At 33.9% G+C, this 27,190-nt stretch overlaps 2 protein-coding genes across 4 annotated transcripts in view; one reads left to right on the forward strand and one right to left on the reverse strand.

The window, feature by feature from the left end:
- Nucleotides 1-27,190, forward strand: part of Ubr3 (Ubr3 ubiquitin ligase) — a 126,867-nt gene that overhangs the window by 71,860 nt on the left and 27,817 nt on the right. The gene's annotated exons all lie outside the window — the stretch shown is intronic.
- The window catches only part of LOC111503106 (uncharacterized), a 56,771-nt gene that overhangs the window by 26,292 nt on the left and 3,289 nt on the right, over nt 1-27,190 (reverse strand). The window contains exons 2-5 of the mRNA XM_074171568.1: nt 21,023-21,324; nt 3,656-3,800; nt 2,052-2,189; nt 35-252 (exon numbers count right to left, since the gene is read on the reverse strand). Coding sequence (XP_074027669.1) covers nt 35-252; nt 2,052-2,189; nt 3,656-3,800; nt 21,023-21,324 — 803 coding nt within the window. The remainder of the gene's footprint in view (nt 1-34; nt 253-2,051; nt 2,190-3,655; nt 3,801-21,022; nt 21,325-27,190) is intronic.

Raw genomic sequence — 27,190 nt, forward strand, 5'->3', positions numbered from 1 at the left:
GACTCCAGAAGGCATTGCAAAGGTGTATACTTACTGCCGGGCAGATCCACATATCTGAATCGAAATATTGACAGTTGATAATCTTGCCATTACATCTCCTCTGTTGGCGGCAGTACAAATTATTGAAACAGCCGTGACTTTTTGTGTAGGCGTATTCTTGGCAATTTTCTCTGCAGGTTCCTTCAGGATTCAGGTCTACTTCATTTTGGACGTAGCCTTGTAAGAGTTGGGTTATCTCTTCATATGTTTCTCCTGCAATTTACGAAATAAACCGAATTGATGATTAAGATCTACATGATAAAACCAACATCTCGATAGGGGTTAACATATATTATTGTTACCATTTGCAAACACAGACGCAGGTACAAACACTACAATTTTCGGAAGTCTTATATTTGTGATAATTTTCAATGCAATTGAGTTGCTTTAGTACCAACTTGAATCAAGAGTGAGCTCTAAATAGAAATCACCAAATTCGACAAGTACAATGAGCTTGAAAAACAAACAAAAAAAAAAAGGATTTGAGAAAATTCAAGGACAAAATCATTATAAGGTCGAAAATTCAGTTGAGCATTTTGCTATCGTTATATGTCAGGTAATAATTGATTTCGATGACACTGATTTGGATTCTGATATTGATATCGTTCATAGTGGGGGAATTTATAATAAAAATGTGCTGGTGAGGTAATGAGACGGGTGTCTTGTTGCCCATATGTGGTAATTATGAAAATTAATAATCTTGTCCCGAGAAAAACTACATTCGTCTGTGAATTCTATCGACTTCAGAAAGTCACAATTTCTTCTAATCATTTCCAGCATCCAATTGCAAAATTCAAGACGGTTCGGAAAGTCTCGCGGTAACGGTGCCTGTACTCGTTGCAGATGGTAAGGGTATAAGAGTTGTAAATTAAGTACTGCTTCCTCAAGCTGTGGTGTTCATACTTCTCGATGGCGACCACAATCCTGCGTTCTATTTGTCGAATGAACCATATTCTCGTAATCGTTGATGAAGTCGAGCAAATATTCTATGTGAAGGATGCTGCCGTTGAGGATACATTTCAGCATATCTTCTAGAAGCTTCTAACCCATTCCCCTGCGACAGACCGTAAACGTAATGCCATTTCCTCATTTGTGTATGCCATTTTAATAACAAGTGAATTATTAAAGTAACAAATTAAGAACAGAACAACACACAATTAGTATTTATTCAGTTTCGAAAATTCACAAACTGACAGCGTCATACCAATTTGATTGTCACTATCGCTAATAGCGACGACCTACTAGATAGATTAGTTTCACATTTTCGCATTTATAACGATGTATCTCTGTAGTTGTTCCTAAAATAATTTTTTGCTGCGAACTGGTTTATTTTGGGCAAAAAATCTAAGAGACATTTTTTGTTTAGAATAAAACAGGCTATCGGAAATAAATTTTAAAATGGTAAACAAATAATAAGACAAAAAGTTACATTGGAAATACATTTTAGGGGTTGCGTTTTCCACCCCTTACAACCATGGGGTAAACCAAATAAATTTCTGGCCAAGTGTTTTTTTGGTAGTACAAAACGTCAGGTTAATTTCAACATTGTAATTTTTTTAGTGCTTGTGAAAAAAATTGTTATACAAATTTTATGTACCCCCTTTAAGGGGCTGTATCTTAACAAGGTATGCTCCAATGAAATTTCTTTGAGTATATGAAAGATCCTATCTTTTTTTCGATGAGGAATCACCTACTCAAATGTTTTACACTCATTTAGTTACACCCTGTATAGTGTAGCATTCCTATGCATGATATCTGATTCAATTCCATAACGAATGTTTGGACTACAAACTGAACAGAAAAAAGTTATCTGGACATATTTGAAAAGTATTTATTTTGAACTCTTCTTTCAGAAGTTTCCCACATTTGTATAAAGATGGAGACATTTGTATGAATATTGAGAAGTAGAAAGCCAAAACGATTTTTTCCCTGAAACTAATCTCTCATAAAAAAGATACCTCTACCAATAAACATGTTTTCACATTTTCAATTTCTTTTCATAGTTTACTAACCTTTAATGTGTTTCTTTGGGTCGCAGTTCCACAGTTCCCTAGAGACATTGTTCATAGCGCTTTTCACAATTTCAATTGCATTGTTCGTTCTTTCTTCATATCTGTCCCTCACTATTTGAGCTTCAGTTGTAAAATTTCCTGTGAATACAAACACAGTTGTTAATTCAGAAGTATGCATATGTATGTCTTCATTTTAAGAAATATGTCCAATAATTCAAGTTGGAATTCTGTAATGAAAATATTAAAGAAGACTATAATTCATTTACCATAATCCTCAAGGTGGCAGTGACAAAATATGAAATGCGTAATTACTTGAACACTTCTATAGGTTCAACTAATAAGTACTAATAATTATGAATCACACTTCAAAAAGCTTTCGGTTATTTATTTATGTCTGTTCGGAATCAAAGATCAACAGGCGACCTTCTGTCGTATGTCACCCATATATGAAATAACGCAATCGAGAAACATGGAGAGTCAAGAGCTGTTGCGCTTGATATTTCTGAGGTCTTTGACCGTGTGTGGCTTAAGGGTTTGCTACAAAACTTCGATGCTATGGTTTGTCGGATCATTTTTGTGTATGGCTCTCAAGCTTCCTGAAAGAACATTCCCTACAAGTAGCCGATCGTCAACTCTGGTGTTCCACAGGAATCCATATCGTCTTCAACCCTTTTTTAGTTTACATCAACAACTTATTGAAAAAAAAACAAGAATTCAATATTAGCTTTGCTGACGACATCATACTTGTCTCGTCATTCCATTTGGATTCCAGGACATCGGCTGTGGATGTACATCTTCACCGGCAGCAAGAGGTTGCATATCTTATTGAGGATCTGAATTGGTGTGAAAGTAACCAGGTCCAGTTCAATGCCACAAAAACTCGGGCATCGGTTATCTCCAAAAAGATAAATGTCTCCGAACTGGATATAATGTCAATTCCGCTTTCTGCTTCGTCAAGTTTGTTGTGGGTTAAAATGGACAGCAATATGTCTTGGCACAATCATGTGGCTGGAATTGCGAAGGCTGCATCTCAAAATCTTGGAACACTGTTCCGAACCAGCGACTTATGATGCTTTATAGAGCTCAGATCAGACCTTCTTTGGAGTATTGTTCTCATGTATGGATCTCCGCCCCTAAGCATACCCTGAAGCTGCTGGATTCCATCCAGAAAAGAGCCATCCGCCTGATTGGAGATGCAAACATCACTTGCAACCTTGATAGTCTGGAACATCGAAGAAAGGTTGGAGAATTGTCTCTCTTCCATAGATACTTTCACGGGAGGTGAGGTGGCACATTTGATTCCACCAAGAGCGGTACATATCAGAAATACGCGAGTTGAGGTTCAACTCAGTACACCTCAAACTCCACTGTTTGAGAACTCGTTTCATTTAGAGAACTGCGCTCGAGTGGAATATTTGTTCTTAAAAAAAACATTTTTTTATTGTACACATTTCAATATTCTTACTGAAAAATGTGAAAACACTGCAACAAAGTAAATCTTCAGAATAATTTGTTTGAAAGTGTGGAATGCTTCAGCACATGATTTGAAACTTTCACGTTTTCAAACTTCTCTCTATGAATAAATAATTATCTGGTCCACCCACCTTGATTATACAGCCTCAGTAGCATGTAGGAAAACTGTATCATCGTATATCCTTTCAATTCCGTCAGAGCTATGGTATTGTATAGGTTATAGAGAACCTGTTGTGGTGATTGCTTCGAATTGCAAATCATATCGCCTTCTATTTCCTGCATAACAAAAGACGATTAAAATATTTGATGATGATTTTATCAAGAAAATGATTCAATGCACATTTGCTTTGTATAAAAGTATAATAACACAATTATAACATTCAGATAGCAGTCGGCTGATTGATGAACTGAAATTATACTTCAACAGTATTTTCGACAAGACCTGCATTTTATGTCAACATCATCGCATAATGTGGTTTCGACATTTTAATGTGTGGGAAATTTCATGGAGCACTTTATTTAATATCGTAACTAGTATTACCAGGAACTGAACTTGTTTTAGAAGAAAAGAAAAGGCTATTATTCAGGATGTTGGAGACGGTGTTTTAAATCATTTCTAATGCAGTTTGTCACGAATCTAACTTGCCTACTTGAACAATCTTTTCTTGTTTTTTTACAGTACATGCACTCTCATCTTTAGATATAATTTGCCGAATCGTATAATTTATTTATTTTTATTGAATCTTTCTCAATGATTGTAAAATATAATTTGGAAATTATGTTGCGACACAGGACCATTAAATCTGGTGTCCACAGGCTTCTGTGTTAGGCCCTATTTTATTTCTGCTAAATATGAATGACGTCTCTATGATTGACATATCTGGTAGTTTCACTCTTTTCGCGGACGATACTACAATTTTGAAAAAAACACAGTGGAGCTAAATAAAATAATATCCGAAGAAGGTGAAGAGCTGGCATCCAAAACGAATATAATATCATTCAAATGTTCGCTGGATGAAATTCCAATAGACGCTGCCATATTACAAAATAAATTAAACACAAAATTTCTCGGTGTATTCATTGATAATAGGCTGAAATTTGATGAACACCTTAAACAACCCAAGAGTAAGATGCAAATCTTCGGACAATAAAGTATATTTTGATTTGATATGAATATTCATCTTTATATTATTTTTCTTTGATTCAGTTGAAATCGTTAATATTCTGGGGTGAATTGAATTGAGCAAACTCTGTGTTGAAGAAGAGAGGCAAACTTTTTCTGCAATTTTGAAGAAAGGCAGTTGTTTTGACCCACGATTGTTTTAGCGTGAGTATGAAATGTTTCACATCGGTAGTTACAGAAGGGGTCAAATTCGGCCACGAATAGAAGTATAGGTACCCGTCTCTCTGAACACAAAAAACCAGCAGACCACGGCTAAAAAAACCGAAAAATAGCTCCCAGAGTTATTTCGGGCCATGAAAGGTTACGTTCTTGGACTTGTTAATATAAATATTAGTAATGAAGTTGAAATTGTTTCTGTGAACAGATCAATATGAGAAATTTTGGTGATTCCGTAATGTGAAAGAATTACCGTGTCTACGCCAAACGAAAGTGCGCGTGACTTAATCAATTGATCGGAGAAAAAATAAAGGTCTTTAGAAGTAGGAATTTTACAGGCTATGATTTTTTTGGTTAGAATGTACAAGAGTATTGGCAACGATAAACGGGAGTGTTTTTTCGGCATTTGATAAAAAAATTCGCGTCATGTAATTAGTTAATTCAGATGTAGATTTTGTTATTGTTTACCTTTCTAGCAGAGGCGAACATATTTCCCTCGATTCCTTTTTCTATTCTAGTCATGGCAGTTTCCATGTTGTTCTTCGGGTCGTACAGAATCGTATTGGCTAAATCGATCCATGCTTGCTTCGGAGACGGTACTCGACCCGGAGCTGTCTGTAGTTTTTGGAATCGCCGAAACGTTTCGTATAGAGCATAAATTCCTCTGAGATCGGCCAAGGCCAGTTGGAGAGACCAAACACTGTGTAGTTGGTCCAGACCAAATGTTAGGTCGTTCGGCATTACCTTTGAGTTGTAGAAATTGTTGGATTGGGGGAGGTTTGGATAATTCTTGTGAGTAGTATTTTCTAGAGTTAGAATGAAAAGTCACGTTTGAGTTTTGTTGTCTTTTCTTGATAAACTAAATGAGTTTATAACAAAAATATAAATAAAAAAATTTCACTCCTAATAAACATGTATCCATTTCAGTTTCTGGGCATTAATCTACTTTTCGAACTTTAATTTTGATTTGAATAAAGAATCTGGAATTCAAAAAGGTTCCTTCAACTTTATGTTTGATATTTAACCTACCCAAAACTCTAAATTTACATGATAAATAATGTTAATGTATATAAATTATTTCTAATTTTTAATTATGTGCTGTTGAATTTTGGCATGACAAATACAAAATTATATTTTGGAAAATCGTGACTTTCCATTATCCAGTAGAAAATAGTGAAATGGGGGGATTATTTGAACTGGGCGCAATCATTTCTGCCAAAACGATAATTATACACCTTTAGCAACTTGCAATACACATTAGTCATATAATTTTCCTTTCGATTGAACCGATTTGTTTTTCTTTCAGTTACTTGAGAGAAAAACGTTGGTTATTCAAAAAAAGATATGCGATATATATGGTACTGGAATAATAATAACAGTTTTACATCGCCTTCAGAACTCGTCTACTCCTGGATTCTTTCAAATCTCTGTGTTGGGCTTTGATTTGAATGTATATTCCATTTTTTTCATCTTGAAGAAAGTACTACATTTGAGAGATCATCTACCCTATTATTTCAACAGATTCAATTTTTTTAAATATCTTCATTTTGTATTCATCTTCATGTTCTGGCTTTTTTTTTATTATCTTTTATGATCCTCCGTGTCTTTTTTTTTTCGTTGTCATTTTGTTGGTTTTGTATATCTCTTCACACTTTCTCATTTCGCATTTTCCCATATTCAAAATATCAATTATACTTTTTATAGAAGAACAAGATGAAATTACTAAAATCGAATATCACCAATTTTATCAACACAAATTCTGCAGTTGAATATTCGTCGTTAAATCGTCCAGGGCCAGTGCTATATTACTACATTATTATTTGGAATATTATTCTAGTTCTCCAACTAATATTATTATCATATCCAGCTTGGATTTTATACTTAAACAACTTCGACACAATTATGTGGTGGAATCAGTTTTGTTGGAGAGCCGGAATTTTTTCAAAATTGTCATCCCCCTGTTCTTGGCAACAAGTGTGGTGTCTGTCAAAATCGAGTTGACAAAAGATAGTATGATTTAAATCGCCTGTAGGAAAACATTAATGTTGATTTGTATTTTAAAGTACTCTTGGCATATCGATATTGAAAATATTATATAGATTTTCGTGAACTTTCGTTGTATATTTTATATTTATACCTTTGAAAATTTGGTAAATGTTCATATGAAGTTCTAAAAACTGCATATTTCGTAATTGCTTATGCTAATTGCTTATGTTCATTGTTAATTCGAGTGCTAAACTCTTTTTCGATTCAAAGATATTTGTATTTCGGAAGAGTTATAAACGAAAATTTCAAATATTATTTTTGGGTGTACAAGTATTGTTTTCACAAAATAATAAAGACAAGGAAAGAAAAGATTGCGCCACATGTTAACAGTTAATCCCCTTTGTACGCATATACCAACCTCTTGCACTCTGTCACCGAATTGTTCGAATTTCTTTATCAAAGCCACTTCCGGACCCCCTTCAGTTATTTCCGAGTCCCTGACGTTATTGTCCAGGTAGTCTAAGACGTAGTTCCAAGAGTCTTCTTCCAGCTTCAAGAAATCATACCGCAACCAGTCGACATTCACTAGTTTATTGACGTCACGAGCACAAACTATATACACAAATGTCCAAAGGAACACGATGGTCTTTAAGGTCAACATTTTCTTTTTGGTACGCAATCACATTTGAGTTTAAATTCCAAATATCGTTTTGACTTTCTGTGCTTTTAACCTTGGGTCAAACTTAATCTGTTGAAAACACTTTTCCCACACCAGAACAAAAATACCGTCTCTCGAATAAAACTTTTAGTCGTCTACTGATGATGCTAACTTGGTTAGCGAAACGCTCGTCGAGAAACAGTAATTTTGTTCTAGTGTGGGAGAAGTGTTTTCAAGTCGAACTCAATTTGAAAAGATGGCCCTATGAAACTTTAAATAATAAAATTCAAACATTTTTTCGTCGATACATAGAGGTTTTTAAGGGTTTCTGCTCATGGAATATGAGGCTATAGGATTCGCGCTGTTTTATGGCATTTGGGCTTGAGAGATTTGAAGTTATTGGGTTTGGGTCACGGTATTAAGAGAATACTGGGTTTCTTGTTATAGGGTTTCTTCTCACGGTATTGAGAGAATACAGGGTTTCTTGTTATAGGGTATGTGCTCAAGGAATATGAGGCGACGATTCGCGACCTCATGGAATTTGGGCTCAAAAGATTAGAAGTTATTGACTTTGGGTCACGGTATTGAGAAAATACTGGGTTTCTTGTTATAGGGTTTGTCCTCATGGTATTGAGAGAATACAGGGTTTCTTGTTATAGGGTTTGTGCTCATGGAATATGTGTCTATAGGATTCGCCATCTCATGGCATCTGGGCTCAAAAGATTTGAAGTTAGTTATTGAGTTTTGGTCACGGCAGTTTCTGCTCATGATATTGAGAGAAAACGGGGTTTCTCTACTCATGTAATATGAGGCTATAGGATTGGCGATCTCTTATTGTATTTAAATGAAGATATTGGGTTTGGGTCACGGTCGGGGGTCCTTGTTATAGAGTTTCTGCTCATAGGGTTTGTGCTCAAGAAATATGAGGCTATACGATTCGCGATCTAAATGGCATTTGGGCTCAAAAGTTTTGAAGTTATTAGGTTTGGTCACGGTATTGAGAGAATACTGGGTTTCTCGTTGTAGGGTTTCTGCTCATGGTATTGGGATAATACAGGATTTTTTGTTATATGGTTTCTGCTCATGTTATTGCGAGAATACAGGGTTTCTGCTCATGGAATATAAAACTATAAGATTCGCAATCTCTTATGGCATTTGGGCTCAAGAGTTTGGAAGTTTTTGGGGTTGGGTCACGGGGTTACTACAAAAACAATCAGAAGGCTGTTTCTGATTATGTATTTTTTCAAAATAGGATTTAGTTTCCATGGTCATGGCCTCGCTCTTGCAGGGGCCTCGCGAAGCGACCCTATTAAAGAAAAGAGTTGTATAGTATTTTGAAGCTCGGAATTTAATCACTTATAAATTTCATCTTCTGTCTCTAATCAGACATACCTATTTTTAATTTACATATTTGGCCTAGTAGACATGGTTAAGGCCGCCGCCGTTTCACTAATCAGGACAAAATATAAAATATGAGTTAACACAAAGAAACTCACATTTATGTCGGAATGTCGCCAAACTGCTCTTCAAAGAGAAATTATTGAGGAATCGATGTGAGAACATACTTAAACCAGTTGAAATTTCAAAGCGAATGCGTTTTAAATTGGAGAGCGGCCTCGTTAGAAAAAAAAGCAACAATCCTTAGATGATATATAATTTTATTTTCTTCGGCATTATTATGTAAACCTGACTTCAGTCATTAAATGTTGTTAGGTCACAACTTGTAACTGCGACATAGTAGCACTTTCTTCAACAACTATTTGCATTTTATACGGGCAAATGAATCGGAGTTTATCAGAAAAATTAGAAATAGAAAACTACCTTTGTCTCGTTTGGAAAAATATTTCATTGCGCCTCATAAAAGAATATGTCCAATTTAATATTTTATGCATATCTATCATGTGTTCACTTATTAAAATTGTTACTGAGTTGTTTATAAATTGATCGATTAAAGTGGTTGAATTTTCATCTGTTACTTTTTGATTATGTTGACCTCGTATTCAGTAACGTCCGAAATGTGTTCTGACGCGACCCGTTGTATTCCTCCGATTTTTAATCAATAGTTAATGGACGCGTATATCCTTATTAAATGCAATTCTGTCTTTGTCGTACACCGTTGAAGAGGGATATCGCAATTTTATACTTGTATTCTAATTCGTTAATATAGCCAAGGAGTTCCGGAAATGGAAATTGAAACCCATAATCATCGTTCACATTTGTCGATGTCAGATTTATTCAACACTTTGGTTCGAGTAGATCAAATTTTTTTTCCGGGACAAATAATGTAATAGAATGTTGTCAGAATATGAGTGAACTCTCATAGGATTTTTCCAATTTTGGAAATTTCCAAAGATTTTTTGAATCCTGGCTATTTCTGATGTCTGAGAATAATGATAAACGAGTGGATTTACGCTAGAAAAAAGTATAACCTGTAATGATGAAATAAAAATAAGGAGCACAAAAAATGAACTGTTATATAAAAATAGATCACTATAAAATCTACAGATGCATCGTTAGCAGTAGGAAGATATAAAATAGAAATTTAAAAAAGGAATATTAGATTTGAATCGATAAACTGTTGAATATTTGGCGCTAGATACCGAAAACTCATAGTTATATTTACATACCTAGGTATTTGTTAGTACTGTTCAGTACTGTTGCACTGAGAGAATTGGGTACTAAAGAAAACAAAAAAGAGCATTACCTACCTGCGACAAAGTTTATTTTTCTCAGGGAAATTCTAAGAATGCAGAACGGTGTTGAAAAAAGATGCAAAAGTTGTATCAACCAAATTATTACAAAGAATCAAGGAAGATCGATAAACATGTGAAAGAAAACTAAAAAGAGTATTACCTGCGACAAAGTTTATTTTTCTTAGAGAAATTCTAAGAATGCAGAACGGTGTTGAAAAAAGATTCATAAGTTGTATCAACTAAATTATTACAAAGAATCAAGGAAGATCGATAAATGTGAAAGAAAATAGTCAGCGGCGATCTTAAAAGAAATGAAAATTAAACTTCTACAGGTTAATACATCAAAAAATAGGATAACGTACCTATGAACGTAAAACTTCGTATGTTCAATGATGCCGGTCGCATTTGATGTTTGCTCTCTTTCAATTTGTTTTATATATATTTGATAATTTTCATTTCAGGCAAAATTTCCATAAAAATTTGTATATTTATCGCGTTTGTATCACAGCTAACTGAAGCTATGCAAAATCTCAATTTATAAGGAAATGTTTCTGATAAATATTGTTTTTACCCCCATTGCATAACAAATTTCAAATAAATAAACAAATATATCAAATCGATCAAGTTCAAAACAAAGTTAACGTATCGCTCGAACCTGTTAATGCAAACTGATAATAATCTGGAGATAAATTTAGCTATGTAGACCACACTGGATGTGCAATTTATCGTTTGTGTCATTTATTTAGGGCAATTAAAAGTAATTAGAAAAATTTACATCGATCGTCACAGCCTTTGTTATTTTGTCGCAGGACAAAAAACGTATTTTCCTTTGTTATTTTAATTCAATGGTTTTTAGAACGCTGAAGATTTTTACCAATGCTAACAAAACCCGGTTACGTATATCTCATTTAACACTAAGCGCGGAAATCACTTTCATTACCGCGCACAAAGACACACTTGTTCAATTATCAACTTTAAAATCGAGACACCTCTGGTACCTACATAACGGCTGTTAGTGGCAGACTAGGTATTCGATCCGTTGATTTCCTTTGGGGAAGGAGAGGAAACTCCATTACCTAGTTAAAAGAGTGAGAGAACGCATGATTCAAGTTGACGTTGTTTTATGAACTGACATCGCCATCTGTGCGATGTTGATTTAACTGTACCGTGAATCAGCTGTTTTACAGCACTGGTTCCATAAAATTTGAATCATGTTCCTTATATTCGAGTGCACACCGAAAAAAAATTAGGAATCATATTTGGAATTCTTCGAAATGACGAATCATAATATCTACGATTATTTTATTGATGTATTCATTTTTTTCTTCCTTTCTTACTTTTTCTATGATGATGATGAAGTAGAAAGCCCAATTTTTCCTCAGTCAAGTGTCTAACTAAATGGTGTGGATTTTTACAGCTTTTGGAAAGTATAGAAGAAATTAACTGTTTTTCTTCATATTGAGGTAAGAAGCTAAGGGGGTATTAGCCTCTTATCAATTAATTAAGCTCCCATTTTGAAACTCTTTATCGAGGCTAGGATAACTCTGTGATACATTTTCTCTAGACTGATCAATCTCTCTGGTCTCGTTCTTAATCCTTGGACCATATTTTTTCCGTTGCTTCAAATACAATGTGAAGTCCGCGTCATATGTAAATATTTTTATTGATAGCTCTATTCGGAATTTGAGTTTGGTTTCACTCTGCTTCGATCGAGATGAAAAATAAACAAAAGATTTGTAGTCACGCGATAAATATTATCTGTAAAGTTTACTTTTTTCAAAAAATTGTCAAAAGTGTAGTTATTCCTCAAAATATCGAAAAAAGTTATTTGAAAAATCTTTCTGAACATAATTTTTCATCCAAAAATTTTGTTGCGCAAGACGATTTTGATTTTTCTTTTTTTGTTTTTTTTTCGTAAATAGCACCATTATTACAAAATAAGACAAGGTAAAATCTACAAAAAACTGTTTCGTTTTGACAATGCCTTATTTCAGGCACTTTTTATTTTCAAGTGGCGCTATTTCAAACGTTAGTTTTTCTACAAAATCCATATAGAGTTGTCTTTTTATTCAGTATAAGGTGACTTCGAAGTAACATCTATTTTTAAAAAGGTACTTCATGTCTAAAAATAATACGCATCAATATTTAAACAACGATAATTCAATGGAATAGAGTCAAAATATTTTATTGATTAAAATACTGAAATTTTAAATGCGTTTGATTTTTATACATAGGTATTTTGGTATTTATTTGTTTTGGTATTTAGAAAAATGTTTTCAAATTAGTTTATTTTAAATTCTTTAAAATTACTCCACTTCTGAATATTTTCAAACAATAAAATACGCAGATAATGCAACTCACGTGACTACATTTTTTTGGGTTATTCTTTATCTCAATCGAAACAGACATTGATGCTGAGTCAAATTTTTAGTAAGCTATTAAAAACAAAGTTCTCATATGATGTAGTAATTGAAAATCGAATTCATTCAGAGTATCATTCCTAGAACTAGGCTGAAGCGGACAACAAACAACAGATTTGTCATCGCCCCACCTGCCTGATGTGCGATGACAAATCTGTTGTTAGGTGTTATGTGAAAAATGGCAAAATATTAAAATTCATTAATACCGTTTATTGTATGATTTTCATTACAAAGGTTTTACAAAACCCGCGCAAAACCCTTTATTTTTCTTATTAGTCAGTGGGCTATGCTTGAAGACTGGCGGTAAACAAATCTAAAGGAATGAACTTTAAATGTTCAAGCCAGTCTCGGATATACCTACACAGTAGATTGAATGGAGACCGGTGGCTAAGGAGCCCGAAACCGGTCTGTAAGTGTGCCCGTTCCAAAATTGAAGGTCGACACTTTCAGTTGTAATGAATGCCAATTGCATATGTAGCAGGAGAGACCACGATGCAAAATGGGGATTTACTCGAGCGTCATTGAGACATATTAAGTTGCAAAGCTTAGATGATAAGAAGAGGCTATAGATTTTTAAATATGTAAAAAAATACTGTTGCATGGACATACTCGAGCGCGTCAGAAAAAATTCGCCATTTTGAAATACTTAAGCGCGTCAGATTAAGATATATATATATGGTTCATCTTTATTTTTAGACGTGCTGTCTCATAATCTGACGATTATCTAGAGGGATTCGCTTAATCTGAGAAAAACAATATTTTTTAAACTTTTTTTTAATCAACTTAATAATGAACTTAATTAATTGGAAAGCTCAGGAAATAGCATGCAAATAAATAAGTGTATGTTTTTTAAGTAGCATACTTGTATTTATAAGAAAATATTTTTTTATTGCTCAAAAAATTTTATTTTTTATAATCAATTGATTAATTAATGGAGAAAATAGAAATAAAACTTTATATGTTTTTTACCACTTGTATTTGTAGTTACAAATAAAAGTGGTAAAAAACATAGAAAGTTTTAATTTCACTTTTCTTCATTATGATTTCCTCCCACGTAGTAACGGCTATATCCATCTATTAATTGATTAATTAATCATCATCTTCATCACGAACGAGTCTCTGTGATTAGCTGTGATGGCGCCATGGCAACAGAATTCAGAGTGGGGACGAAGTGAGAGAGTAATAGATAGAGAAAAAGTGAATAGAGAATAGAGGAATAGAAACTCGGAGAGGGAAATATAGGTATCACGCAGCTGCACGCATTAAACTTATACCCTATATATTAATCTGCCACGTGTTAGTAAATCCCGAAATCCCCTCTTAGGCTCCTCTATTATTATAGGAAGTTTTCTGTGAAGATTCCTGCCCTGACGCCTGACGGATGTAATCCAACGCCGTTCATGGTATTAGCCAGTGGATTAGTTGTTTTATGATAGGCGTCAGTCCATTCAACCTACTGTGTAGGTATATCCGAGACTGGCTTGAACATTGGAAGTTCATTTAAATAGTGAATCTCCATAACGATTTGGTAAAACAAAAAGTGTTTTACATCAAGGAGAAAATGAAAAAATTGGTTGTTTTGATCATAATCTGTGAAATAGGGCACAATAAAAATTTGTGATAATTCCGAATACAATTCAAAATGAAAAAGTTGAGGGCAGAGTTCTCTCACAGTTCATAAATAATTTTGCTGTTGATTTGTGCATTTGAATGCCGTATTCTGAAAGAGAGGTCATTTCTATGTAGAAAAATACATGACAACGTAATTACATCTTGTTGATTCAGTTTTCAAGAAAAGAAAACTCCCTTAGAGTATTATCTTTTGAACACTCAGACTACTGAAGGTAAAAGTAATGCCCGACTAGTTGTGAAACATGTTTTGTGTTACATTTACAATGTTATATTTTTAGAAATCTTTAAGAATGCCTAGTCGGCAATTCTAAAAGAAGCACGTTCCATTCCAAACAAACGAGCGACAAAATAAATTAATTTCAGTGGTTGAATTATTGTGTATTTCTAACATAACAACCAAGTGTTCGAACAATGAATAAATACCTTTGGAGAATATTCATATCAGTAGTAATCAGAAATTATCAATGTTAATATGTTGATATCGTATATAGATGTAGAGTCGCTTAAATTGTGGCCAAGTTGACTATTTTCAAGTATTGAATGATACGAAAAAATGTACTGTAGCTTTTCTCGTTCCGGAGATAAAAAAAATAAAAATTCGACATTTCAGTTTTTGCGGTCTTTTTTATTTGTAGAGATATCGAGGACTTTGAGTGGGCTATTAGAATATGCTAGAAGAGTTTTCGTATAAGATGTCTCTCAACGAAATTTCAAATGCGGACCTGTATTGAATATTACTGGAGTTTTTTCCCAACACCAAACCGTTATTTTTACACCTCGACACGTGTTTCGATCACCAACTGATAATCTTCAAGAGGAATATCAAACTGTATTGTCAATGTTTCATGGTGAATTTTACTACTTCGGACTTACATTGTGTAACAAATGAAATTAAAAATTAAAATTAATAGCTGAAAATAACAATTATATTGAGCAATTGGTCGGTCGGTAGTCAGGCGGTTCGATGTGGGTGCTTTGTTCACTCACTCGAATTGACTGCCGTGTTGGTCGGTGGTTCAAGCCCTAGTCTGACGATCGATTTTCACTTGCTGTCGTCCAACCTGTGTTAGGAATCACACGTTAAAAGGTAAGACCTAGTTAATCCCTAGCTCGCACAAGTTTCGACTTCTGAGGGTTGTCGTTTGTAGGAGTGCGACAGCTGGTTAACGGAAGAACAGATTTTAAAACAGATTTTTTTAAATAAGTGCTTAAATCCTATATCGGTGAAACTAAGAGGCCATTGAAAGTCTGCATCACAACATAATATCAAGTGATCCCAAGCTGAGATCATCCACAGGGAGGAACACTAGTTTAAAAGGAAGTTCAAAGAAGCTGCATATGTGTTGTCAAACGACACTTTTAGCCAAGCTAGCATAAAGATATGCAACATATGGAATCCCATAATCAAGCTGAAAACGGTTAACTCCGGCCAATCGGTCATCTCCAGCTAAACAGGTGAAGAGGAGAGAGGGAATAGGTGAAAGCACTCGAATGACCTATGATTGTCATTCCTCGAAGGAATCGTCCAGTCATCACCCAAAGACGATTGTTGATACTAACAATCGAAACGCCGTCTTGGTTTGAAATCTTTTCAACTTTGATTTTATTTTTATTTGTTCAATTTTTTGCTCATCTTTATTTTATTGTAATTTCATTTTACGGTTTATTGCTCAATTATCATTTTATAATTTTTTGCTATTCATTTTTGTTTTTAATTTCATTTGATCTTTCAGAGATTTAAAATCATATTTCACATTAGACAATGGAAGTCCGAACTAATAAAATAATTCCTCTTAATGTTCTCATTGAAGTTTTTCCACGTCGCACAACAGAATTCGGTCTTTTATAAAACATACGAGTTGTTGTTTGAAAAACGAGCTTCCGTTAACCACAATCTGTAAATGGAATTTGAACCCTCCGAATTCAAAGTTCATATGGAATTCATGACAGGAGTTCGACATTCCATAAACCAGTAATAGACATACTCTTAGTTTCGGAAATACCGAAGAAATAATAATAATAATAAATGGCCTTTATTTTACTTGGCGGAGTTTAGCATACATCGCTATTCTTCCAAGCATACATAGGTAAATACATACAAATAAAATTAATTCTAACATGTTAAAAATAAAGTGTTAAAAAATAAACTAAAACGTGAAATTTTTAAAGTTTTTTTTTGGTTACTTGATTTCAAGATCATTGTTTATTCAAGCAAAATTTTTTGAATCTTTATTTGAAAGATAATGATGAAAGCTTTTTCATACTTTCTTCGATATTATTGTAAATACTTACAGCCTGATAAGAGAAGAATCACTCGAACTGTTTGGATTTATGCCGTGGGATAGAATATTCACTCCGATTTCTGAGCTTTCTATCATGTGTATCGCGTCTGTATATCAACTTCTTCAGAAGATTTTGAGGTTGCTGTTTTATTCTGAGGTTATGAACGAAGTTAGCCATATGCAAATTGAATTTCCACTTTTGCTGGTATCTTTTTTAGTGAATTTTTTTAATACCATTCAAAGGTTCTAGAGAGATTCATATGAGCTCTAAATTAGTAACGATAAATCCAGTTACAGGATTAATTCAAAACCGATTCGTTTTTCTTGAATTTCAATGGTTTCAAGGTGACTTTTTTACTCATTGAAAAAGTCTCATTGGAAATGAAAAGTTGTAGTTGGAATTTCGTTTATTCAAATAAAATACATTTGACGCCCATTGAATTGTTGAAACTTCTGGAATATCGTGAACAATTTAATTTCACGATATCATGTGAACCTTGGGGAACAAAAAATTGATGCAAAAAGTAATAAGTAAGTGAGTATTTAAAATTCCAACGCGATTTGTTTATTTTGATTGGCGAAACTATCTTTATTTTACTTCTTCACGTGAACTTTGTTTGTGCCGCATGAGATATACCGTTTATCAAATTCTGTTACACGTGATTTATCAACGTAATATTTCATATTCAGGTGATTCATTTGGATTACGCATTTCTAAGACACCTGGATAATCGGTAAATCGCTAACTCACCTAGATTTCTATTTTAATTATTACAATGTGATGATTCATGAACCAAGACATATTTCTTTGTGCTCGATTGATTTTTTCCATCGCGTTTCTTCGAATTCATTTCATGCAAACGTGCAAATTCGATTTGATATAATTATCATCCCTTAAGGTAAGGACGAATGGGAATCATTTTTTTTTAAATTTCTAATCGTATGTTAAGGATGACACGCAAAATCGTGAAGCGTTCCACATTTTTAAAACTTCAATGGAAAAAACATATTAATATCTTGAAACAGACATGTCAGAACGGCATCAATCTGTTGAAAGTTTTAGCAAACCAATCTTGGGGAGCTGACTGCGTCACATTGTTACATATATACCGAATGATAATTCGTTCGAAGATAGACTACGGATCTATAGTGTACTCCAGTGGTCGTAAATCAGTGCTCAAACAACTAGACAGCATTCATCATGCAGGTTTGAGAATTTCTCTTGGCGCATACCGAACCAGTCCCGTGGAAAGTCTTTACGTGGAAGCAGGAGAACCCCCTCTAGAAATCAGAAGAAAATACCTGACATTAACGTATGCAGCAAGGATATCGGCAAACTACAGAAACCCTGTTCATAAACGAATTTTTCCTCATCATACCAATCCAATTTATGAGCAAAACCCCAATATAATGGCACCATTGCATACTCGGATACGCAGAATAGCGGCAACAATAGATTTCACTTCAACACAACCAATTAATACGAACACCCCTCCTCCCTGGACAATAGATATTCCCCCTTGCAACACTGAACTCCTCAAATTCCCAAAACACGACACTCCTAATTTACTCATCCTAAATTCCTTCAGAGCAATATCTAATAAATATACTGAATACAATAATATATACACTGATGCGTCAAAATGTGAAGAAGGAGTGGGAGCAGCAGTTATCAGCGAGCATGGTACTGACTCTTATAAACTGTCAAAAAGTTGTAGCGTATACACTGGAGAGCTATATTCGTTATCCAAAGCCATTATGAAAGCAAGGAGAACAGATGGAAACACTGTAATATACACGGACTCGCTCAGCTCAGTGGAAGGGATCCAACAACTTTATCCCAGACATCCAATTTTACAAAAAATCAAATCAAACCTGGCTGCATTATATCAGGGGGGTAAAAAAGTTGAAATAGTATGGGTCCCATCACACACTGGGATACCAGGAAATGAAAAAGCCGATGAAATGGCTCGCAACTCTTCCACAAGCCCTGTATTACGAATAATGAAGAAAATACCATATCAAGACTTAACAACCAAATTAAATCTGTAACCTCGCATCTATGGAAAGTCAGATGGCAAACACTTACAACAAACAAGCTCCACAAACTAAATCCGAACATGGAAAAGCCGAACTATTCTGGACTAAGCAGGAAACATCAGACGATTCTAACTCGCCTAAGGATTGGACATACCAGAATCACACATCAGCACATCTTGAAGAAGGAGCCACCACCAAATTGTAACTGGTGCTACACAACATTTACTGTACATCATCTATTTAGCTGTCCCCAATACCAGCAGTACAGAAATGCCCTTCTGCTACCTAGTGACATCTCCATCCTTTCGAATACAAACTTTAGAAAAGTGATTCAATATATCAGTGATATTAAGATTACCAACATATTGTAAATTTTATATTGTTCCACCGCAAATGACCCTTTGAGGTCGAATGCGGATTGAATAAATAAAAAAAAAATCGTATGTTTTTTTTTGTCCTTCACAGCTGAAAGAGTCTTTCTGTTACAAGATGAATTATGGTGAGAAGTATTATGTACATCTCATGGAGAGATCAAAAAAATCGAAGTATGCGTTATCTAAATTGAACTCTACATATTTTCATTGAAATAAAAGGGAAGTAAGGAGAATGTGTAGGGTCACTTGATGAGGAGCTTGATGGGTATAGTTCAAGTAAACGATAGTAGTGCAACCTACCTTCCAACAGTCCCCCTTTAATAATATAGTTAGAGAGCTAACTAATTTCGTTATCCAATAGGCATTTCTAATTATTCTGATAATTCTTCTTCCATATTCTCTGTTTCACTATCACTGTCGTCATTTGAATCAATAATGAATTTATTTCCACCATTAATATGGAAGTGTCCAATCTCCATATAGTCTTTTTCAACTAAAATTACTTTTTTGATCCGTTTCTGCCAGTCTTCTTCGGTAATATTAAATACTTCTTCTTTAATTAGCTCTATTACCTTATCAAATTTTGGAAAATTATTTTTACGCCTGATGATTTCCCCAAATCAACTCGATGGGAATGAAAACACAAAAATAGGTGGGAAGTCTCAGTATGGTGTATCCATACTTTTCAGCAGTACCCACAAGGGCACACTTTTTCAAATGTTTTTGTCTGCAAAACTTCAAGAAGTTGGTTTTTGGTATAGTTATCTTCAAAATACAAATTGTTATCCATAAAAAAACTTTGTTTTTCACCTTTCCTCGAATTTTTATTCGGTACATTGATGAGTTGTCGCGAATGATAGGAAGCATTGTTTGAAAATATTTCACTATTCGCATCCAAATTTTGATTCAATGTGTTTTGAACCCATTCCTCGAATAATATTAGCTTTCATGTTTTTATGATAATCAAAATTGCAGTCCTCAAGTTTTTTTCACATAATTTCAAATAATTCGGAACCCATCCTTTACTTCCTCCGCAATGCACAATGATTAGTCGCGATCCTTTGTTTGCAGGCATGTTAGGCGTACACATTCTCGAACCACCAGTCCACCCTTCCGTAACTGTGTCGTGAGTGTCATACCAAGTTTCGTCCAAATAGAAAATGTGTCGTTGTTTTAAGTATTTGTTACGCAATTCCACTATTCTTCCGCTTTCCATAACTGCTTGACGTTTGTTTATTATTTTAAATCTAAATCTTAGTTTTTTTATCCTATTCTGAAGAGTTTTGTCACAGCAGCTCACGTTATGGCTGGAAGTATTAAATTTCTCCCTTATAACAATTGCAATTTTTTACCTGCACCAAAATCCTTCAAAAACATTTTTCTAGAGGTGATTCCTAATCGAATGAGCTATCGCTCATATTTTTAGGACCTTTATCTCCATTTTTCATGTTTTTGAACTTGTTGATTAGAATATTTATTGCTCAAGAAAGGAGAAATACTGAGGCCATTTCATTACATATGACACACTACGATATCAAAGAATACTTAGACTATTTTTAAAATCTCAATATACTTTTACAGTATGTATTCGTCCTGTTTGTTCTGATCTAATTATTTTTGTGCTATTTGAATTGTACAATAGCTTGTTGTCAGCTCATTTATAGACTAATAAATTATATTATATTCTAAAAGAAGTTCCACAAGCCCGATATCAATTTTCAACATTTTTGAGATTGTATTTCTTGGTTGTTTCTCAAACTTTCTTAATTTTCGTTGAATTCCGAGATAACGATGCAGCCTTGTCGAAAATACCTTAAAGCGTCTTTTACAGAATACATCCATTCTTTCTTTTTTAAAAGTGAGAGCGTGACATTCAGAATGGGTATTCAAAGGAAGTGGTTATGCGACATGCAGAAAACTCTAACCAACTGATGGGCCACGAAAAAAGATATTTTGGTCTTTTGAAACATTTGAAAACGTATTTCGTTTTTGAAAGATATTTTCACGTCATTTCTCCTGAGGAAAAAAACAAGGAAACAACTTTTGAAAAACTTCATTTTTCTTGCATACATACCTCTAAAGAGCCGACTAGGGCCTTCATCAAACCGCCATCGATAATACCTCTACCGGTTGGGGCTATGAATGCGTGTATCCTCTCTACCAAACTATTTACCGAACTACTGTCATGCGATACAACGCTTTTTGCGAAATCTTCCAGAGTTAGCCTTTCGAAATCGTTTTTGTTCTTCGCGTAATTTTGAAAATTGCGGTAGAGGACATCCATTCGCGTTATATAATCCAGAAGGGTGTTTAACCGGAGTTCTAGACGAATTCTATCCGGCAGTGTTTGGAGAACCGAGGCTATCGTATTGGTACCTGAAAAAAAAATGAGTTGAATCAGTAATTCGAAAAAAGTGGATTTTATTAAACGAAATTCGTTTTTTGTGGAGGAAATCAGAGTTTTTTCGTCTACCTTTTTTTGACTATTTTCGCCTTCCACAATAATATGAAAAAATATGAAAAGTTTAATGGGGATCTTTATAAAGGCGTAGAAACACTTTTTAGTTAACCTGTATAAATTTGGATAATAAAATTCAAGTTGACACTATTTACACAGATTTCAGCAAGGCCTTTGACAAAATTAGTCATAATACACTACTTCGGAGACTTGCTGAAGTCGGTGTAAGTGGTGCGATGCTAAAATGGATCGAATCATATTTAAAAAACAGAACTCAATATATCTTTATAGACGGTTATTCATCTGAACCTTATCCAACACCTTCTGGAGTGCCACAATGGTCCCATCTAGGGCCCTTATTCTTTATTATCTATATTAATAACATTAAACAATGTTTTAAAAATGCCAAATTCTTAATGTATGCTGATGATCTGAAAATGTATCTTCAAATAAAATCCTTGTCAGATTGCTTGAGAATTCAGAGTGACATAAATAATTTATTTGAATTTTGTAAACAAAACGAATTATATCTCAATTTTTCCAAATGTAGTTGTATATCATTCACTCGCAACAAAAATATTTTTACATATTCATATCACATAAATAATATCTTGCTGTCACGAGTTAATACATTTAAAGATTTAGGAGTTATTTTTGACTCCAAACTTATTTTCGATAAACATATAGATTATGTAATAAATAAGAGCAGTAGAGCTCTGGGATATGTCAAGAGAAAATGTAAATTCTTCAATCAAACAAAATCAATACAAAATCTCTATAATGCTTTGTATTAAGTAAGTTAATGTTTGCATCAACCATCTGGAGTCCACAGTATAATATATACATCGATCGATTAGAACGTATTCAAAATCGATTTTTAAAACTCGTTGCTTACAAACAAGGTATTCCAATTACTGAAAACAATGATACTTTGCGAATTAGACGAGACCAGTTAGTATCGTTGGAACATAAGCGTAACATATCAGATATTTTATTTTTACAAAAAATAATAACAAACAAAATAAATTGTCCATCGTTATTATCAATCATTTACTTGAATGTTCCAAATAGAACAATGAGAGCACATGAATTATTTAATTTACCTTTCAAGAGAACAAACTGTTCGCAGAACTCTCCTCTATGTCGATGCTTTAAATGGGGTAATTCTCTCGCAAACTACTTCGATATTTTTAATACTTCTTTGCCTACTGCCAAAAAAATATTGAAAGATTATTTTCATAAATTATAATTAACACATTTCGTCAATAACTATTAATCAGTTATTATTGTTATTGTATTTGATTTTAATTCATCCCTTACTTTAGACACTGTGTACATGTGTAGTATAAATATTACTCTAATTTAATATTAATTTGATTATGTGGATACTGTAGTGGATTTTTTTTTCTGTTTGTATCCCGAATATAAATAAATAAATTTCATAATTGCATCAAAAAAAGAGCTACGAAATTATTCAGATACTTGATGTTTCGAAGGCTAAAATCTGTAATGTGTTGTATACCAACAAATACTGTAATGTGTTGTATACCAAGTATAAAATAATACCTAAATAAGGTATACTTTTATTAATTAAAATAATATTTTTGAGTCACATATAACTCAACTTAGTACTCATATATTTTAATAAGTTGCCTAGTAAACTTGTTGTTTTACAAGTACCTACAACTAATATGGTTTGACTAGTTTCCTATCTAGCCTATGTGTGTGTGTGTGTTTCTGCGAACTAGTTGATGTAGCGGCAGAATGGACAGATGTGGCTGCGAAGTTGTTGAATTTATCAAAGACATCACTTCAAATAGAGATAATTGATTTGCAAGATGTGTTTTTGCAAATGTATAAAACGGTATCCACTGAAGAATTTTGGGCCAAACATGGAAATTGCAAGAAAGTAGCTACAAATTTGGCCACCATGTTTGACTCAACATACGTATGTGAAACATCGCTCAAAAATGATTTTTTTAAAAACATGTATCGTTCGAGATTAACGGATCGAGAACCAAACTATAAAAAACTGGCTCAAGACCGTCGGTGTAGTTTCTCATATTAGTTTTAGGTCTTGTGTTTTATAATTCAGAATTTGATTTGAAACCAAAATAATACATAGGTAGCACCTATTATTATCAGTTGTTTTTTTCTGGGCCCTGTTAAAATTTTCCCACAGTATCCGGACCATACCCAAAACTACTTGCCGACCCCTGATCTAAAAGAACGATTCGTTCAGGTCAGTCTCAACTCCCCACACTGTAGACTAATGGACTGACACCCATCAGAAAATAACTACTTTTCCTATGGTCAATACCACGAAGGACGTTGGATTATATCCAACAGTGTGACCCGTTTCAATATTTGAAAATCGATTCCGGCAGTTGTATATACAGAAATTGCTTCTGAGAAGAATCCTGCACTGACACTTGTCGGATATAATCCACCGCCCTTCGTGGTATTAGTCAGGGGATTAGTTGTTTTCTGATAGGTGTCAGTCCATTGACCTACAGTGTAGGTGAGTTGAGACTGGCCTGAATGAGTTGTTTTTTCACATAATTTGATTTACAGCCAATCTTTTCACTATATGTGAAAAATTTCTCCTCATACTAGGAATTGGGCTATTCGGTTATGCGGTTGGTTGGTACCTCGTCTACGGGCAGATGGAGCAATGACAAATATGTTACTTGTCGTTCGCTTCAGCTTACTTCGAGGAATGATACTCTGAAAGGAATTCGATTTTTGTATATGGGAAATCATCGACTTCATGTTGATGAAGGACACTACCTTGCACTGATGAGAGGACAATTGATCCGAAAAGTATGCCCACTGACTGTAGGTGAAAATATATGGCTAAAATCTGTTTCAGAATTGGAAAAATGTAACATCCTTGGAGTTTTTGAAACATTAAGGTAGGTATCTGTAAAATTTTCAGTTCGTTGGTAATGTCCACGACTTAACGAGAAAATCTTCTAGAAAAAACTATTAGAAACCACCAGAACTTACGAAAAATGTACTTTTTTGTTAAAATTTGTAACAAATTTTCAATCATTTTGGAATAATAAGGTATACTTGTTCTCTAATCTTGATTTTTCGAATGGTCAGCTTATCTATTTGTCTTCTTTTATGAATATTACTTCTCAAGATATTTGGTTAATTTTATTTTGTCGAGCAGTGTCAGTAAGTTCAAAGTTCGTGAACTGACGAGTCGACCGTAAGACGAATTAGCTTAAACGAATTCTTCAAAATACTTCATTTCATGCAAATTAGTCAGGTAAAGGGTCCATAATTCAACCCTGGCAAGGTCATTAAATTGGCTGTCGACGAATTCCATTTCGGCAAAAACATTGAATTCGTTACCAAGACAAAGTCTATGGAATAACTGTAGGTTCAAACAGAAAATCGAAAATGTTTTATTGCATGTATTTTATTGTAGTAGTTAAGAATGTTTCTACGTAGCAGTGGCGTACAGGTATAAGGAGGCACCGCCCCAAATTTTATAGGAGGTAATATTTCCTATAACTGAACGATTTCAAAGAAATATTTTCGTAGCTCGTTGATTATTTTATTTGAACAGATATATCATAAAAATTGCCTTTGAATTTCTGTACCTGTGTAATAAATACTCATTATAAGCAAACCGTTAACAGAGTGTTATAATTTGCCACAGATGTTGTAGGCGAGTTTATAGTACCTTACACCGGGTCAACCATATTTACGCATAACAGCGGGTCGCAAACAAAATATTTTATGAGCGTTCGGATCGATTTCTATCTGCAGTGGCAAGCTTTTCTATATTCAATCAAAACAATTATTGAACCTGTTGTTAACTATTTTTATTGACTTATATACAAATAATATTATAACATTATAATTTAAAATATTTACATATTGATAAATAGGTATGCTTACTCAGAAGATATTATCTATAAGCAAAAAGTTGTGTTATCATCAGATGAATCTTCGTCGAATATTATGATTAAACTTCTACAATTTTTTTAACTGAATGATTGAGTTTGCATACGTAGAATAATAATATTTTTTTTCTGTGCCATCTTTATCAACTGAGCTTTAATTGAAAATGCTATGAAGGATAGTTTTTTTTCAACCATAATTTCATCAAATCATCCAACGGTATATTTTCGCAATTTTTTGGAGGCGGCACTTTTTAAGGACTCCTTGAACAGTATTCTGATAGCTTTTATTCTAAAACTTCGTTGCCAAGTTGAGCCAATCCTTCGTTGCGTCCTTAGCTAGCTGTAGCCCTCTGATGTACGATAACTCTTAAAAGTCGAAACTTGTGCGAGGTCTTGCCTTTTAACGTGTGATTCCTAGACATTACCTGCTTCAAGTAATATCAATATCTACCTTTGAATTCTTCCACAATTTCTTTTTGCTTGTCATTTTAGAACATATTTTGGTCTTCTTTCAAGGCTCCCATCATTTTGTCAAGGATCGGTATTTTTTTTAATAAAATGAATGTGCTGTTCTTCTAATTGCAAGTTTGTAGTTTTCATCACCAGGTACATTTTTTTCTCAAGATGGGTTTGGTAATTTCACAGCTTTATTTTTTCTCTCATTCTTGAATTTATATAAAGATGATTTTGAAACTCTCGCATTTGCGGGTATCAGCGGTATCCGAAGGATTTTGGTGAATGAAGGGAATATCTTATACTTCAAGAATAATAATATTTTCGTCAACAGAAGAAGCACTTTTATTCATTCGTTTCACTGGAGAGAATCATGACGTTGTCCATTTTAAATGTGCTGTTCTTCTAATTGCAAGTTTGTAGTTTTCATCACCAGGTACATTTTTTTCTCAAGATGGGTTTGGTAATTTCACAGCTTTATTTTTTCTCTCATTCTTGAATTTATATAAAGATGATTTTGAAACTCTCGCATTTGCGGGTATCAACGGTATCCGAAGGATTTTGGTGAATGAAGGGAATATCTTATACTTCAAAAATAATAATATTTTCGTCAACAGAAGAAGCACTTTTATTCATTCGTTTCACTGGAGAGAATCATGACGTTGTCCATTTTAAATGTGCTGTTCTTCTAATTGCAAGTTTGTAGTTTTCATCACCAGGTACATTTTTTTCTCAAGATGGGTTTGGTAATTTCACAGCTTTATTTTTTCTCTCATTCTTGAATTTATATAAAGATGATTTTGAAACTCTCGCATTTGCGGGTATCAACGGTATCCGAAGGATTTTGGTGAATGAAGGGAATATCTTATACTTCAAAAATAATAATATTTTCGTCAACAGAAGAAGCACTTTTATTCATTCGTTTCACTGGAGAGAATCATGACGTTGTCCATTTTAAATGTGCTGTTCTTCTAATTGCAAGTTTGTAGTTTTCATCAGCAGGTACATTTTTTTTCTCAAGATGGGTTTGGTAATTTCACAGCTTTATTTTTTCTCTCATTCTTGAATTTATATAAAGATGATTTTGAAACTCTCGCATTTGCGGGTATCAACGGTATCCGAAGGATTTTGGTGAATGAAGGGAATATCTTATACTTCAAGAATAATAATATTTTCGTCAACAGAAGAAGCACTTTTATTCATTCGTTTCACTGGAGAGAATCATGACGTTGTCCATTTTAAAGTTTATTTGAAAGATGTTTCAGTATTTTAGAAATTCCGATTAGTTTCGGACATGGATCACAAAGGGCATTAAGATCTCAGCAGAAAATCCAGGATCCTTATATTTAATTCCGAAAATATTTAGGTAACAATGAAGGCTTCAACTCTCTATATAATACGTTCTATAGAA

This window comes from Leptinotarsa decemlineata, unplaced genomic scaffold, assembly GCF_025532065.1.
Source record: "Leptinotarsa decemlineata unplaced genomic scaffold, Ldec_3_MD MMD2_tig00000010_RagTag_RagTag, whole genome shotgun sequence".
NCBI classification, from domain to species: domain Eukaryota; kingdom Metazoa; phylum Arthropoda; class Insecta; order Coleoptera; family Chrysomelidae; genus Leptinotarsa; species Leptinotarsa decemlineata.